The following is a 17,166-nucleotide window of genomic DNA, read 5'->3' on the forward strand; positions in this document are numbered from 1 at the left end:
AACAGACACCATACAAAGTACAAACACATCACTTATTCACTGACCGACACACAACGGAAAGGGTTGCCATGGGCCAACAGATGCTTGACAAAATTGAACACCAGCCTAAGTTTGTTTTTAAAATTTTTTAAATGTGAACAATCCTGTATTTTGGGGTTCTCAGAAAACAGACAAAAGTATTCCAGAAAGGCTTGTTTGACCAAAAAGTGACCGTTTGGTGTGCAATTGGTTATCAAGGGGTCACTAGACTACATTTTTAATTACAAATTTTTTATGGATGAGAACAGGAACACCACCACATTTACTAGCGAACGTTGCATCAGCGTAGGACATCCAAGATTTGTGACGGAATGGAGATCCAACCCGGTGCCCGAAAGGCTTTAGCCATCCTGATCTTCACACTACTATCTTATCATGATCTGAAGGCAAATTTCATATCACAAGACTACATAGTGGCACATGTAGTAAGCATCCAAATACATACAAAGTATCTATAAATGTACCACTTTCAAAATAAAAAGCACACAAAAAAGAAAATTACTTTTTAATTTTTTTTATTTTGATGGATTTTCCTGACACTGACGAGATGATACAAAGGGTTTGTGATAAGCTTTATATGACCCAATTAATACCAAAAAAAAATAATTAAATTTAGATTTTAATAATTAAAAAAAAAAATCATGTGAACCATTTAATTACATAAAAGAATTACAGTACAGTTAAAACATACATACATACAGACATAAGCACACACATAAACACAACTTATGGGTTATTCTTTTTTTATCTTTTTTTTATTGGTTGTTTTTTGTTTGTTTTTTCTCAATTTTTCAACAATAACAAAAAAAATTCTACCATTAAAAAGGGGGATGACAGGGCCGTCTTCGAGTCACTCAATGCCACCAAAGATTGGATATAAATAAGAGTTATTATTATTATCACTGGGATGTTTGGTTTATCATTGTCAATTCTATTTCTATCACCTAACGATGGATTTTTCCATTTCTTTACATCTATAAATGGAGCCTACTATTATGTACTAGAAATAAAGACTTATAGTCTTTAAAAAACTTTTTTCTCTTTTCAGTGACAATTGATATCTTTTGATACAGCTTTAATTGACTTAACTTTTGCTGGTGAAAATTTATCTATAAAAAAAAACAACAAATGAACAAACAAGCAAAAAAAAACAAAAAAACTCAAAACTATTTTTAAGCTAGTTTAAAAGAATAAATGTATTGAAAATTTAAGTCTTCAAATAAAGTTATCAGTTTTGTAAAAACTAAAAATCTCGATGACATGAAAAAAAAAAAAAAATTGGTTAGATTTTTAGGTTTGAGCGTTGATTATACTGACAATAGTTACAGTTACAGCCTCGGATAAAAAAAGATTTATGGATAAAAGGAGAGGTTGGCATTCCAGTGCGTGTACGTCACACCAGGTCACAACACAATGGTCTACTCATCTCTCAATCAAAATGTCACACTGAACACCTACAAGGAATAGGCTGTTGATTGTTTGCCCATCTATAGATAGGATGCGCTTGGCTAAGAAGCTCACAACATTGCCATCCGAAAGTATAACGGACCAACACACCAAAACTATGTGTAACCATGTACTTTTATAGTCTGGTTAATACGGTTTAGTGAGAATTACCCATAAACGTGGATGGCAAAAAACAATACCAAAGACCTGAGTGAAGTCAATTTCATTCTATCTATACAGCTTACAGAGTGAAAGATAGACAGAAATGAAGTATTCTGGGTGATTAAATACAAAAATAGAAACAACCCATATCAACATGTGCAGATCATTTCTTTTAAACGTCTTGATCTGCCTGTTATTGTTTCAACATAATAATTGCAACAAATAACTAGAAATCATGAATGACATAGGAAACTATATATACTCGAGTCATAAAGATATGAAAATGTTTCTGTTGTCAAAGACCATCACTAAATCTGATAATTCATCAACTAAAATGTTCAGAGAAATATAAAATATTATCCAAGTTTTAGAATTTAATTTTAATCTGTACCAAAAATATATATGAAGATAGAATCAATCTTTAAATATGTATCAGAGTATGATTCTTCCATGGATGCAAGTTTTAAAATGCACTAAATTTGGAACGTCTAATTTATTTATTTCGGAAGAGTTCAGTGAAACCATTTTAATTTCTTGCTCTTTACTTTAAAAATTTATCCTATTAATTTTCTTTCTTCAAAAAATATGAAGAAAAAAGATAAGGATAAAATTTATATCGACCACGAGATTTCATGAAGTCGTGTAAGTCTACAGGACCTCAATAATATAAAAATTCACACAGTGTCCAACACTGAGACTGTAGAACAAATATGTGCACATCCAATAGAACAAAAGTTGTGACCTGGATGAGGTAAACTTAACACTGAAATATGCCTGGACGGATTAGTAATATCACATAAATCTGTTTTCACCGAAGAGTAATTAATTTTAACCAACTTTTTAAAATAAGAAAAGAAAAAAAAAGAAACATCAACATTCATTGCAGCCAAAACGACAATAACACATATATATATAATAATACATACAAATATATCAATATCATATATATGTAATATCATTCATACCATCCTCGCTAAAACAGATTTTTTCCTGTTTTCATAAAGAAAATAGAATAACCTCACAAGCATTAAAAGAAAAGATTTCAATTTGATAAAGCTTTTATTTCAATAAATGATTTGATTGAAAGAAAAAAAAAATATGGACGGAGTATTTTTATAACATCATTATAACAAAGAACAATTTTTCTTTTATAAAATAGAAAGGAAAAAAATTTAAACGATTCACAAAAGATACAAGAATTTCACAAGAAACAACCAAAAACACTTTTATCAATCAGCTGACAATAAAGTAAGCCAGGCAATTGTATAAAAGCATATTGACTGTTTAGATGTGACTAGTGAAAGCAGACGGGGCCTGCTTCAAATCCAAGTTTCTGTCCTGGTACGCCGTAGTCTGTGGGGATAAAATCAATGATTGGCAATCGTTCCAACTTTCTTGTGACTATCTCAAATACTGTGAAGCCTTCAGTACCTCTTCCCTGGAAAAGAAATGGAAATAGTATGTAAAAATCAAATAATTGTTACAAATATATAATTATGTACAGATTTACAACATTTAAATTTATTATTATGATGATTATTATTATTATTATTATTATTATTATTATTATTATTATTTGATATAGCGCCAGTATCCACAAATAGTGCTCAGAGGTGCTTTACAATAGTTTTTTTTTTGGTATCACACAAGTTCATTCATTCGACTACAGAATCACTACAACAGTCACACACATATCGCGTTCGAACTTCACATATAATCACGATAAGCAGATTGACAAAAAGATTGGTTTTTAAATGTCGTTTGAAGACTGGTAGACTTTCACATTGTTGGGTTTTAGGTGGTAAAGAATTCCATACGACTGGAGCCAAAAATGCAAAACCACGCTCAGCAAACTTTGTTCTTGGAATGTTTTTCTCCAATAGCGAAGAATTGCCGGATCGCAGAGATCGAGTTGGTTTATATTCCCCGACAAGGCATTCACGGTATTCAGGTGATGTATGGTAAAGGCAATTGTAAGCAAAACATGCAATTTTGTATTTTATTCTTTTCTCTATTAGATTTAGATGGGCTCTTTGTGCTCCTGGATAACAATTTCGAAATGGTCAGCAACCTACACCTAGATACCGATAATACAGACATTACCCTTATTCTAAAAAATAATAAATTGAAAAAAAAATTTTTTTTAATTGATAAACCAAAGAAAATTCAATCTACTATCTTTTTTCCTCTTTGATTTTGTTAACAAACTTTCCATGATCAAAATGCACTAATATCCATGATACTGCTAGCCTGAAAAGAATTAATTTCCATTTACTTTTCACATGATTCATATTTCAAACGAGTTAATTATGCACAACTTTGATGTCACAGCCTGAATCGTTGCCAAACCTATAAGGTTTGTGTTGGCCATGCAGATGTAACACAATTCCAGTGCATAGTGTTATCTTTTCATTTTTATAACATAAAGGAAAAATCTCAATACTATAGGAAATGACTAAAAAACCTAATATTTTTTTCATAATTTCAATCATTATGTTTAAAGCAAATCACATCTCAACAAAAAGTGATAATAAAATCGTTTGAATTTCGTTATCTGAGAAGTACATGAACGGTAAAACTCAGACTCACAGTGCCCGTAGAACTATTTGAAAAAGAAGAGGAAGTAAAACCTATTTTGAATTTTTTAAAAATAAAATATTACGCCCTGTCGCAATGGCACCATAAGATCCCGTCGCCTAGGCACCTATGAAGGAATATAGATAATCCATCAAACAGGATGTCTGATGTCAACAGGAATCACCCATATTGTCCATTGTGAGCAAATTAGGGGTTAATAATCTTGCCCAAGGAAGAAAAATGAAAGTGCCTGAAGCGGAGCTTGAACTCAGGACCTTCCGGGTCACAGTGCAATGCCTTAACCACTCGGCCACTTCATCCCCCTATTTTGAATATGATGATAAATAACATGTTTAATTCATAAATAGCAAGCTCTTAGAGTAGGTAAGGCTACTTACTTTGCAACCATCATGTTTAACCTGTTTCTCCTTAAAGTTGGCTGTCTTGAATTCAAAGTCATTATCTCCAATCAGGTTGATGGCATTTTCCAGACCTCCTGCTTTGTCGTCATACCAGGCCACAGAATTGGTACAGTAGTAAGTGAATGTTTGGGTGGCGTAGTCAGACAACATGCGAAGCATGTTCATCTGGATGGTGCTGATGTATTTGATCTGTAAATAGAAAAATAAATAGATAAATGTTAAAATGGAGACTTCTATTAATCATTTTACAATGAATTCAAACAAGTTTAGACCCAAGGAAATATTTGACTCGATAAGAAAAATATTGGATTTAATGACAAAAATGTTGGATTTAATGGAAAAAAATACTAATACCAATACTGGATTTAATGACAAAAAAATTGGATTTTATAGAGAGAAAAAAATTGGATTCATTGACCAAAAACATTGGATTCAATGACAAAAAAATATCGGATTTAATGACCCCCAAAAAATATCAGATTTAATGACAAAAAAATAGACATAATGAGAATAAATACTCAATTATGTCCTGTGGTTCGCCCCAACATAATGTCATTTTTAAAATGATTGGTCACATTTTTAAAAGGTCTTTAAACCACTTGTGGCAAGACTAACTTTCTTTCAAATCATAATTTCTCTGGTCATAGGAACAGACCTTGCTTTATGGTTATTATCAGGAAAACTATGATCGTTACTGTGCTATTGATGAAAACATGATGTCAGGTAATAGCAAAATTGATAGATTCATTTTAAACTACATATATAAATCAATGCGACTTACTGCAGAACCTCCTTTGAGATTTTTGAAGGAAGGCAACTTTTTCTTCTGCTGCTTGGGGATGAACCTTTCAGCACCCTGAAAGCAAAATTATATATTATATATTTATATATATATATATAAATATATATATATATATATATATAATATATATATATATATATATATTATATATATATAATATATAATATATATATATATATATATATAATATATAATATATATAATGAGTAGATGTTTCACTTCATTTCTATAGTCTCAACAGCTTGTTTGTTTTTAGGGGTTTTACAGCACTAGCGAGAGGGGGTCTCTGACAGCTCAGTTGGTAGAGCACTTGCTTCACACAAAAAGGGATTGTGATCGATTCTGACCCCCCTGTCCACCCAGCAGTGAATGGGTAGCCGAGTCTATTACATTTGGTGGAAAGTACTTTGCAATAGACTAACATCCTATCCAAAGGATAGCAAGCAATTGCTATTGTCCGTTTATAGAAACCGGGATATACTCGGGCTCTATGGGCCGAATGGCTCTGATGGACTACAGCACTAGCAACACGTATAGGTCATTTAAGTGCCAGTAAAAAGGAAGATGATTAGGGAAAAGTTATAGATTAGAAGTTGAAAGTGCCAAAAGAATTTTCAGACTAAGGGGACTAGTCAAATAGGGAAAAGAGGATTCCATGATAATTCTATTAATGTACCCATATTGTTATTTAACCCAAAAAAATCCGATCCAGGCACAAGAGAAGGATACACTCAAATGTTTACAAAGGGCAATTATATATTCAAAACTAAAATAATAAATAACAGAAATATAATTTCAATGAAAAAATGTTATCTCTCAAAAAAAAAAAAGAAGAAAAAAAAAGGAAAAAACATTTGACAGCTTCCCCGCCAGGACCAGGATAAACAAAAAGGAGCAATTTAAATCCAAAACAAGTAGAGACAGCAACATGGAAATAGAAAGCAGACATAGAGCTATATAAGAAACAGTGAAAGTGACCGACTCCCTTAACCATAGCTGATCAGAAGACCCTGTCTCAGCAGCTTAATAATTGGTATAGCTTAAAATTTTTATTTTACAACTTTCTAATCAAGTTAGCTGGATATAGCAATTGGTCACCTATGCTAGAAAATGGCTTAAAATGGCTATAATGATTTAAGTAACAAATTTGGGGATAGGCATTGAAGTACGATAAAAATCTGAAAAGATGTTTATAAAATAGTGCCAGACAAAGCAGAAAGAAAGACAAAAACATTCAAAAAAATCGGCTCATACTACTACTACTGCTGCTGCTGCTACTGCTACTGCTACTACTACTACTACTACTGTCCACTCTGGATAATAGCAACACCTTGGGATCGGCAAAAATATTGCAATTAACCGAAGTTGAGTTTCCTATCCACTATTGCAACATTTTACATAAGTATTGTAAACTCCAACCTTTTGTTGTAAATCATGTTCTTAGTCCACCACAGACTGAGTAATTTGATTGAAATAAAAATTATATGGCTGCCTTTTATAGATTTTGTCAAGCAAAAGCAGCTTTGATGCAAGTCGACATCTTATTCATGTTGGATTAACTTTCACGCTTTTGATCTCAACATTTGTAAGAGTCAAAGAGATTAGCCGTGATGAGAGACAGTAAGCTCTCACCAAACTCGTTGGTCACAATGCACAGTTGTCAGTCCCAAAACAAAGGGTCTTGCCCAGTCTCACTTTACAACTGTCATTATCTACTTGTTGTCAAGAATATGCCCAGCCCCCTCGCCACAGATGCCATTACAAACCCATACTGCTACCCCTCTTTTGTCTCTAATAGAGCGGTGACACACTACTGTAGCATTAAATCCCGCTCTCTCTTCAACCTGCCACAATTTCATCCATGATAAAATTTAATCATATTTTGTTTGCTTGCTTTCTGGAATTTGCCACTATTTGAGGGCAAAAATTTGTTGCGATTAACCAAAGTTTGTTGCAATTAACCAGTGACTTTTATATAGAATCAATTCCGTTTATTGGAAAATGTTGCGATTAACCGAGTTGCGATTATCCGGAGTGGACTGTAGTACTACTACTACTACTGAGAGAATGATCGATAATCTAGAGTACTCACAGCCTTGGACCTCTGTGTTGGGTAGACACAAGTCTCAGTGTAATCCACGGTAAAGTTACACCATACCTGAATGGCATCATCTACATAGCCAAGATTGGGGTCGATGTAATACCAGCCTAGAGATTGGAGAATACAATGATGGTGGTTATGACAGTAATGAGAATGGAGACAATGTGTTGATGGTGGTGGTTAACTCACTCAACCCTAGAGATTTTCAAAATTGGAAAAAATGTATTAAAAATGAGCATGTACATAGATAGTTTTATTCAACTACCATTAACATGCAAAAACTAAAAAACATTAGCTTTGATACTACGCCTATAATTTGTCTCATAAAAATGTAATAAATAGGCATGGGGTAAAAGTAACCCAGGTAAACTACGGATATAGTCGGTGTTAGGGTTGAGTGAGTTAATACATTGATGACAGTGATGAAAATGGTTAAACTGAAGAACCAATATTGTTGATTATCTAATTTGATTGTGCATGACTCACTGCCCTGTTGGAGTGAAAAATACAACAAAAAAATTTAATTCAAAATCCAAATCAGGACATCAGTTCACGTTAGTGTTTATAAACAATCAACTATGTTTGCCCGAGCATTTGTAAAGGTGTGTCACCAATTCCATGTTTTGATTGGTCAAAAATTTACTGGTTAATTGTCCTGTCACATTAAAAAGTGAAAATGAAGTAATCGAAAGGATTGAGGCATGCATAAAAAGATCAAAATTTGGATGATTGCTAACACATTAAAGCTAAACGAAGATAAGACAGAAATGATCAAGTTTGGAAGAAAGAATAGTACACCACAAATGTTATCCCATTGTATTGATATCGCTGGTACAAATGTCAACATTTCATCAACCGATGTTCATAATCTTGGTGTTTTATTAGATAATTTGTCAGTGAATGACCATCTTTCCAATGCAATCAAATCTTGCAACTTTCATTTGAGAAATGTCTTCTTTGGTTTTTAGTAGAATTGACTATCGCAACGCCCTTCTTGTCAGCTGCCCTGAATACTCTATAGACAGATTACAAAAAGTTCAAAACAAAGCAGCCAGAAAAACATCCCTCACTAAATCAAACGGACATATAACACCACTTCTAAAATCCCTCCACTGGCAGCCAGAAAAACATCCCTCACTAAATCAAACGGACATATAACACCACTTCTAAAATCCCTCCACTGGCAGCCAGAAAAACATCCCTCACTAAATCAAACAGACATATAACACCACTTCTAAAATCCCTCCACTGGCAGCCAGAAAAACATCCCTCATTAAATCAAATGAACATATAACACCACTTCTAAAATCCCTCCACTGGCTGCCAGAAAAGTTCCGAATTGATTTTAAGATTCTTTGTTATGCATATAAATCCATGAACGAAATTTCCCCTCCTTACATCCAAGACCTAACTTCTTCCTATAAACAAGTGTGAGCATTGAGATCTGCTGACTCTTTATTGCTTAAAATAAGATAATTTTCAAACAAATTTAACAGTAAATCTTTCTTTATTATGGAATAGCAAAAGTTTTATAAAACTATATCCAGCTCTTCATTGGAAATTTTTAGCAAGAATCTGAAAACTGAACCTTTCAACCCGTGCCTTTTAGTCCATTGTATTTGTATATTTTAATTTGTGCATTGATTAACTATTGACTGATTGTCACTGTAATCCTTTTTTTTTTTCATAGCATCCTGAGCTCCTTTCAGTGGAAGTGTGCGCTTTATAAATGCTTCATTATTATTATTATCATTATTGTTATTATTATTATCATTATTGTTATTATTATTATTATTATTATTATTATTATTATTATTATTATTATTATTATTATTATTATTATTATTATTATTATTATTGTTATTATTATTATTATTATTATTATTATTATTATTATTATATAAAACCGTATTCCCCTTTCTGCAGGAATGGACAGTGGCAATTGCTCGCTATCCTTTTAATAGGATACTATTCTGTTGCAATGTATTCCCCCATTAAATTTATCAAACCCAGCTACCCATCACTGGTGGCAGGGATGAAGGGGGATCAGCCAGGATTGATACTAGTCCCTTTGGTTAGGAGACGAGAGACAAGTTACATATGTGACCAGCTGTATCAAACAAGTATTATGCCAGAATGAACGAGATGAGGAAACTGGATTTTACAAGTCATAAAGATCAGAATAGGAAACTTAATATTTTTCAAGCTCAAGAAAATAATATCTTTCCTTAAAGAAGGCATAGGCCTATATTCTGACTCAATTTTTAAAAGTTGAGCTCTAAAATTAAAAATATTTTAGCCATGAATTTGATCCGTTTTGAGACAACTGGTCATAAATTGTTATACTAAGTCTCACCACTCTTGAATTGTGGATGAGCCATCTTAATCTCCCTGCAAGTGAGAGCTGGATTTTCCCTCTTGCCATCGGGGTACTTGATGTTTTCTACTTCCTGTTTCAGCTGGTCAACGTGATTCAACAACACCTTGGATACTTGCTGGATCACCTCTCCAACCTACAGTAATATAAACATGGACTATTTAAATTAATGGGAAAAAACAAAACACAATAATACTATCACATTTTTCAATGAAATACAATAATGAGTTACTTATTGCATGGAGCAAATACAAACGAAGAGAAAAAAGGAAAAAGAAATTAAAATTGGGTATTCATGTTGAGGGATGAAGCAATTTTTTTTTTCAAATTCCTCTAGATATTTGTCACGTATTTTTCAAATTCAAATCCAATTGTATTAGTTTCAAAAGATGTGATGTGCTCATCATCACACATCTATTATGTGTGTGAGTACCATATTTATGGACAGTGTGTATATGGATGTGTGTGAGTGTGTGTGTAATTGGATGCGTGTTCGTATGTCCGAATCTGCAGTGTGTAATGTTTTTTACTTATGGTCAATGTGAAGTGCTTCCAAGCTTCAGCATAAGCTCAATATAAATGTATATTTATTATTATCGTTTAATATCATGCAATGTGGTGGTATCTGACAATTCTGTTCTAATCACCTGAATGTCAATTCCTGACTGTTGTTTGGCAAAGAGTCTGGACCTCACATCCCTCAGGTCATCGTCCACATCCGTGGGCTCCACAGCTCTCCTCCTCCTCCTCCTCTTCTTCCTCTTCCTTCTGTTAGTACCCTGATCTCTTTGGGCTCTTGGAATCTCATCGGGTGAGAATCCCATGGCATCTCCTGACTGGCCAGGGGGACCAGGTGGGCCCTGAAAAAATGGGGGGGGGGGGGGGGGGGGAACACACATAATATCAGTTTTCATGGTTATCATATCTGGTCTTCACCTTACAGTCTTGCTATCATATTTGCATATATGGATTTATGACATATCTCTTCAGTATTGCATTATGTTGATTCATAAACTGACTTTTTTAAAACTCTTTCAGCAATTAGGCTATATTCGTATTTGTGTCACAAAATGGCTGACACCTGATCAAGGCAGCATGAGAATGAGTGACATTTGAATTCTCGGCGCAAAATCTCAATTAAAATACTCCCCTAGGGCCAATTGAATGTTCTGATGAAAGAAATGACGCCATTGGTTCAATTTATAGTACTTTTGTAGAAAGTAGGATTGGACTACATTATTATTTTTGCCTTTCAAGACCGGTCACACTGTACGGCCATTGGCCAGTAGAACGGATTTTGCTCTGGCCGCACAGTGCGGCCAATGGCACTAAAAGAGTTAAGTCTAAAGATATTATCTGAATTTAATGACAGTCAGGTCTCTCTAATCTAAAACTCCACAATCCGGATGTCTCCATGATCTGGTGCGGCTATGTGGTCAAGTGGTATGACACTCGCTTTTGGATCGAAAGGTTCTGGGTTCGAGCCTTGCTCAGCACATAGTTGAGTCCTTGGAAAAGATTCTTTACTTACATTCTCTCACCATACTCAGGTGTAAAATGAGAATCTGGCTGTCAACAGCATTGTCTCTGTCAGAAAAATTGTAATATCGCCTAACAGGCGTTATGTCTCGTTATACATGTTCCGTACTGCTGTTGGTCAGGGACCCTTTGTAAAGCACTTTGAGCACATTTAAGTGGATATTGCGCTATATAAAATCTCTAGTCTGTTTTTTTTAATTGAGCATTTATATATCACAACGTCCTCTTACTCCTAATGTGCTCCAAAGCACTTTAAAAGAATCTAGGAGGCCAAGGTGTAAAGAGAGCCTAAAACAAAAACATGAATGCTAGCCACCAATGCCACCCAATCAGTAATTTATCATGCTATTTGCAGCTTTATCATTATAAAGTGTGAAACCCTTTGAATACTAGGGCCAAATTGGAATCTTTCTTTCCCTTGTACTTAACTTACCACTGGTCCATGTTCTCCCTTGGGTCCTGTGACACCCTGGTAGAAACAAGTAGAGAAATCAAATTATTTAAGAGTAATGGAGTGGAAATATGAGATTACATAATCATCTTCATTTTTGTATTGGTCATACCACCCCCACCCCTCCTTTCCTCAAACAATAATCCAGGTTTTTTTTTGTTTTTTGTTGTTTTTTTTTTGGGGGGGGGGGGGGGTTACGGCAGAACACAATCAAATGTTTACAAGATATGTTCAAAACAAAAAAATATAACTATCAGCACACAACAGAGAGATGGTCTACAAGAAAAAAAACATATGACCTCATGATCCACTTTTGGAGCAGTTTACCAGATAAAGTTGTTTGCACAAAGTAAAAATTGTCATGACAGATTCTGGATGAAAAGCAAGAAATGGTGTACAAAAGTGAACCGGGTTTGGGGAATCTGGTGGTGAAGAAGACCACCAGAACTTGAGCTGGAAATCAATACTAAGTAATGCTTTATAAAGTAATCCGGATGGGGGCTGTATGTGTGTGAAAAGGACACAATGAACTGTTTCAACAGTCTACCATTCTACAACTTTATTAATATATCCTTAACAAAAATCATAAGAAAGAGGCAGGTACGGTTTCTGGGACATATGTGAAGAAGAGATGGACAGAATTGAAAAGTTGGTAACATCTGGGATGATTGGAGGAAAGAGAGATAGAGGACGACAGAGAATGACATATTTAAATAACCTAAGAATGGCCAAAAGTGATTTTGAAAGCAACGCAAAATTCATGCACACCACAGAGGATCGTGATATGTGGAGACAGCTGACCAGCAACATGCTCAAGAGTACAAGCAATAATGGATGATGAACAAAAACATGGAGGGACTTAAAATTAAAAAAAAAAGCTTTACCAACGAGAATAGATTAAACCCATTGATAACAATTTTTTTAAAAAATTGAATACCATGTCTTTTTTTTTTTTTTTCCAAATACGAATACAGGTTAATATTGACTTATGTTGATAATACTATATCTGGCAATGTGAGAGATCAAGAATGAAATGATTTTCCACACAAATATATAGCACAACTTACATATTCTCCCTTGGGACCTTGTTGTCCTTCTGGACCCTGAGAAAGAAATGACAAACATAAATGTTTAGATACCACAAACAAAAACCAAACCAAACAAAACAAAGTAAGAAAAAGAAAACAAAACAAAAGCGAAATATCATAAATAAATTATCTTTCAAGAATGGCAATATAATTGATATGAAAATCCTAAGGTTATGCATGACATATATAGACAGAGATTAGAAAACAAATATATCTTACAATTTTAAAAGGAGCCAAGAGTAGAGTTTTTTGGGGTTTTTTTAAAAAATATACAATCGACAAAAATAATTGGGACTCTTTGAATGAGTCCTTGATATCAAATAATTTTTAAAGATACTTAAAGGTACTTATTACACATTTTTTAAGAAACAAAAAAAAAATGCATTATCAATTAATCAGAATGAAGCCAGTAAAATATTATCAAGATTTTAGGAAACTAACAAAATGTGGAATGATTGAAAAGTTCTGTTTCCAAGGTCATAACTTATAAATTGTTCATCATACATGTGTATATGTTTCGAAAAAAGTTTTATCCTTTGAAAACTTTTTAAAGCGCTTTGAGCTTGTTGATATACAGGGTAAGGCACTATATAAAAACAATATATTATTTTTAAAAATTTTTTTTATTTTGCTTTGCTGGAGAGCATAAAAGTTCGGATAAATTGAACCAAATTTGATGACAATATTGCACGGATTGGTAAATATAGAATGGTCTAATAAATAGCATCTTACGGGTGGTCCTGGCATGCCATCAGATCCTTGTGGTCCACGAGGTCCAACAGGTCCCTGGAAGGAGAAACACATAGCATGACAATAATTGTATTATCATACATGATATTCAAAACATTGCAGACTGACCAACTCATTTTAAAGAGAAAGCGATAAGATAAAATAGAAGTTATCATTTTTTTTTCTTTGTTAAAAATCCTAATAATTTTACTAATTCTACAGAATTATGAAACGGCTCGTTTGAATCTTGTTTTCAAAGCTGTTTCTTGTGTGTTATGGTAATCGTTGACATTCTTTTGCTATCTTAAAAAATAAAGCAATCAAATAAAGTTAGTTTCTTCAAAGGAGAAAATGTTATTTTTTAAAATAAGAAATATTCTTTCGTGTCTATACATCCAGCAGTGATTGGGTAGCTGGTGAATTAGATTCCACATGATTGCTAGAGATGGAGCAAGGCTATGAGCCTTGTGATAATAAACATTTTTTTTTAATTCTCAGAATATATTGATCATAAATGAAATAATTAAGCATTTTAGATATCTGGGGTAGCAATGTTGAATGTTTGACTTAAAATACTCTTTAGAACCTACTTTTGTAGCTGCAGAGCTTAATTTCCCACTCGACCATGTCACTTATATAACTTATTGCTCTATTGTAGATACATTTTTATGGACCAGAAGATATCAAAATAAGAAATGAAGGAGCAGGCACCAGTATAGGATAAAGATCTGAACAAGTACACTGGTACCATTAATGTAATGGTAGCATGTCTGACCGGTAATCAGAAAGTCTGAGGTTCGATCGGTAGACTGATTTTTTGGAAAGATTTTTTTTCTTCTATTTTACTTTCTTGATTTGTCTGGCACCTTTCATATACACTTGTTCAGATCTTTGGACTAGAAGAGCAACTTTATAAACTATTCTACTTTATAAACTATTCTACTTTATAAACTAATCTACTTTATAAACTATTCTACTTTATGAACTAATCTACTTTATAAACTATTATACTTTATAAACTAATCTACTTTATAAACTAATCTACTTAACTATTCTACTTAAAAACTAATCTACTTGATAAACTAATCTACTTTATAAACTATTCTACTTTATGAACTATTCTAAACTATTCTACTTTATAAACTAATCTACTTTATAAACTATTCTACTTTATAAACTAATCTACTTTATAAACTATTCTACTTTATAAACTAATCTACTTTATAAACTATTCTACCTTATAAACTAATCTACTTTATAAACTAATCTACTTTATGAACTATTCTACTTTATAAACTATTCTAATTTATAAACTCTTCTACTTTATAAACTATTCTACTTTATAAACTATTCTACTATCAGAAACTGGGAGCTAATGTAGTCATAGTACTTTGTAAAAAAAAAACAGAATCATGTTGTACTGGGACAACTGTGCCAGAGGTGATCTTAACTCACTCAATTCTAGAGATTTTTGCTACTTTTCAAAATTAGAAAAAAATGTATTAAAAATTAGCATGTGCAAAGATAATTTTATTCAAATACCATTACCATGTAAAAATTAAGAACATTAGCTTTGATACTACGCCTATAATTTGTCTCAGAAAAAAAGTAATAAATAGGCATGGGGTAATAAAAGTAACCCCGGGTATCAAATTAATATATAAAGTGCATATTTTTACATTTTTGTGCATTTGCATAGATTCTAAACTTTGTGTTTATACATTTTCATGCATGCCACGTCTGTAAACGAATTTCCATTTTTTTGGGATGAATAAAGTATATATTATTATTATTATTATTATTATTATTATTATTACTATTATACTAAGGATAGAGTCGGTATTAGGGTTGAGTGAGTTAACAACTATTTTGCATGTCAACTTACAACAGGTCCGTAGTCACCCTTGGGGCCTTGGGGTCCTGCTTTGCCTCTTTCTCCCTTCATTCCTGGAGGTCCCTCTGGTCCTGTCAACCCAATACTTCCACGGTGACCCTGGAATTATGGCGCATTTTTATTATAGTATCATAATTGTAATTGACTCTTACAAAAGAAGATAATCAAGATAAAAATGAAATAAATATTAATATGAAAAAAATAATTTAAATTGAGCTTTTATATAGCGCAACAAAACATGCTCAAAGCGCATCACAAGCAACATTTAACATGTAGGACGGGACATGACGCCTGTTAGGCAATATAACATTTTTTTCGGACAGAGACAACGCTGTTAATGGCCAGGTACTCATTTTACACATGAGTATGGTGAGAGAATGTGAGTAAAGAGCCTTTTCCAAGGATTCAACTATGCGCCGAGTGAGGCTCAAACCGATCAAAAAGCGAGTGTCATACCACAAGACCACATGGCCACATATTATAGTATTATATTTGTAATTGATTATAATTGTAATTGACTGTTGCAAAAGAAGATGAACAAGATGAAACTGAAATAAATATTAATATGTACATATTCACAGTGCGTTTCCACGATTTACACAAAGTTTATGCTCTTAACAAAGCTTTATTAACGTATTTTCCCTTTCTTTTAGTACAAATTTTCTTTGCATCTTAGCTTTTTGTAAATTTTCTAATTCACACAGGAGTTGAAAAAAGTTAATGAGTGAAAAATGACTTAATTATGGAAACATAAGACTATAACCTATCTAGTCACCCGTCATACTCTCCTCATCTGATTATTTGTTATAAGTCAAAACACAGTCATTTCATGATTATCGACACTTCTTAGTAATTTAAAGTATTAAAATCAAAATTATCAAAAAATTTTCAACAATCATCATTGTCATCTCAATTCATAACCAGTAGAGACAATGGTAATCCTAAAACTTCTAATGTAAATGTTGCTGCTCGAAGCTCGAAGAAATAAATATAACCATGTGAAATTTAATGTAAGCTTCAATTTAACACATGAAAACAATTAAAATGAATGTTTCGGATTTCCCCTTTATCAACAAAACAGGATGAATGAAACACTACTGACAAATGAGATAATGTACATATCTCATTTGTCGGTAGTGTTTCATTCATCCTGTTTTATTGATAAAGGGGAAACCCAAAACATTCATTTTAACTGTTTTCATATATTAAATTGAAGCTTACATTCAATTTCACTTTAAAAATTCTGGGCATTAACATTAAAAGAAAACTATGGGTTGAAATAGACAATAACTGATTAGATTTAAAAAGTGACGCAAACATGAAACTCGTGTTGTTTTATTTTCTGATAATGCTTGGGCGACAGCACCTCAATATGTTTTTTAGAAGGATGAATTCTTTTCTCGAAAATACAACTCTAATTTGATAACCTATTGCACAAAACTAAAACGTGCTCATGGTGAAAGTATGATCAGGTTTGATTATAACCCTTCAGTTATGGGGAAAATACGCTTTTATAATATCGTCACAGTAAAAAATTAT

The 17,166-nt window shown here is 32.9% G+C and overlaps 1 protein-coding gene across 1 annotated transcript in view; it reads right to left on the bottom strand.

The window, feature by feature from the left end:
- Window positions 1–537: 537 nt before the first annotated feature.
- LOC144980126 (uncharacterized) overlaps window positions 538–17,166 on the bottom strand; it is a 102,733-nt gene continuing 86,104 nt past the window's right edge. The window contains exons 51-60 of the mRNA XM_078927673.1: window positions 15,619–15,726; window positions 13,737–13,790; window positions 12,984–13,019; window positions 11,899–11,934; window positions 10,574–10,786; window positions 9,906–10,062; window positions 7,541–7,656; window positions 5,428–5,502; window positions 4,623–4,835; window positions 538–3,085 (exon numbers count right to left, since the gene is read on the bottom strand). Coding sequence (XP_078783799.1) covers window positions 2,942–3,085; window positions 4,623–4,835; window positions 5,428–5,502; window positions 7,541–7,656; window positions 9,906–10,062; window positions 10,574–10,786; window positions 11,899–11,934; window positions 12,984–13,019; window positions 13,737–13,790; window positions 15,619–15,726 — 1,152 coding nt within the window. The 3' untranslated portion in view covers window positions 538–2,941. The remainder of the gene's footprint in view (window positions 3,086–4,622; window positions 4,836–5,427; window positions 5,503–7,540; window positions 7,657–9,905; window positions 10,063–10,573; window positions 10,787–11,898; window positions 11,935–12,983; window positions 13,020–13,736; window positions 13,791–15,618; window positions 15,727–17,166) is intronic.

The sequence above is a fragment of the Berghia stephanieae genome, chromosome 9 (genome assembly GCF_034508935.2).
Source record: "Berghia stephanieae isolate SIO BIC M18660-M18661 chromosome 9, UCSD_Bste_1.3, whole genome shotgun sequence".
In the NCBI taxonomy this organism is placed as follows: domain Eukaryota; kingdom Metazoa; phylum Mollusca; class Gastropoda; order Nudibranchia; family Aeolidiidae; genus Berghia; species Berghia stephanieae.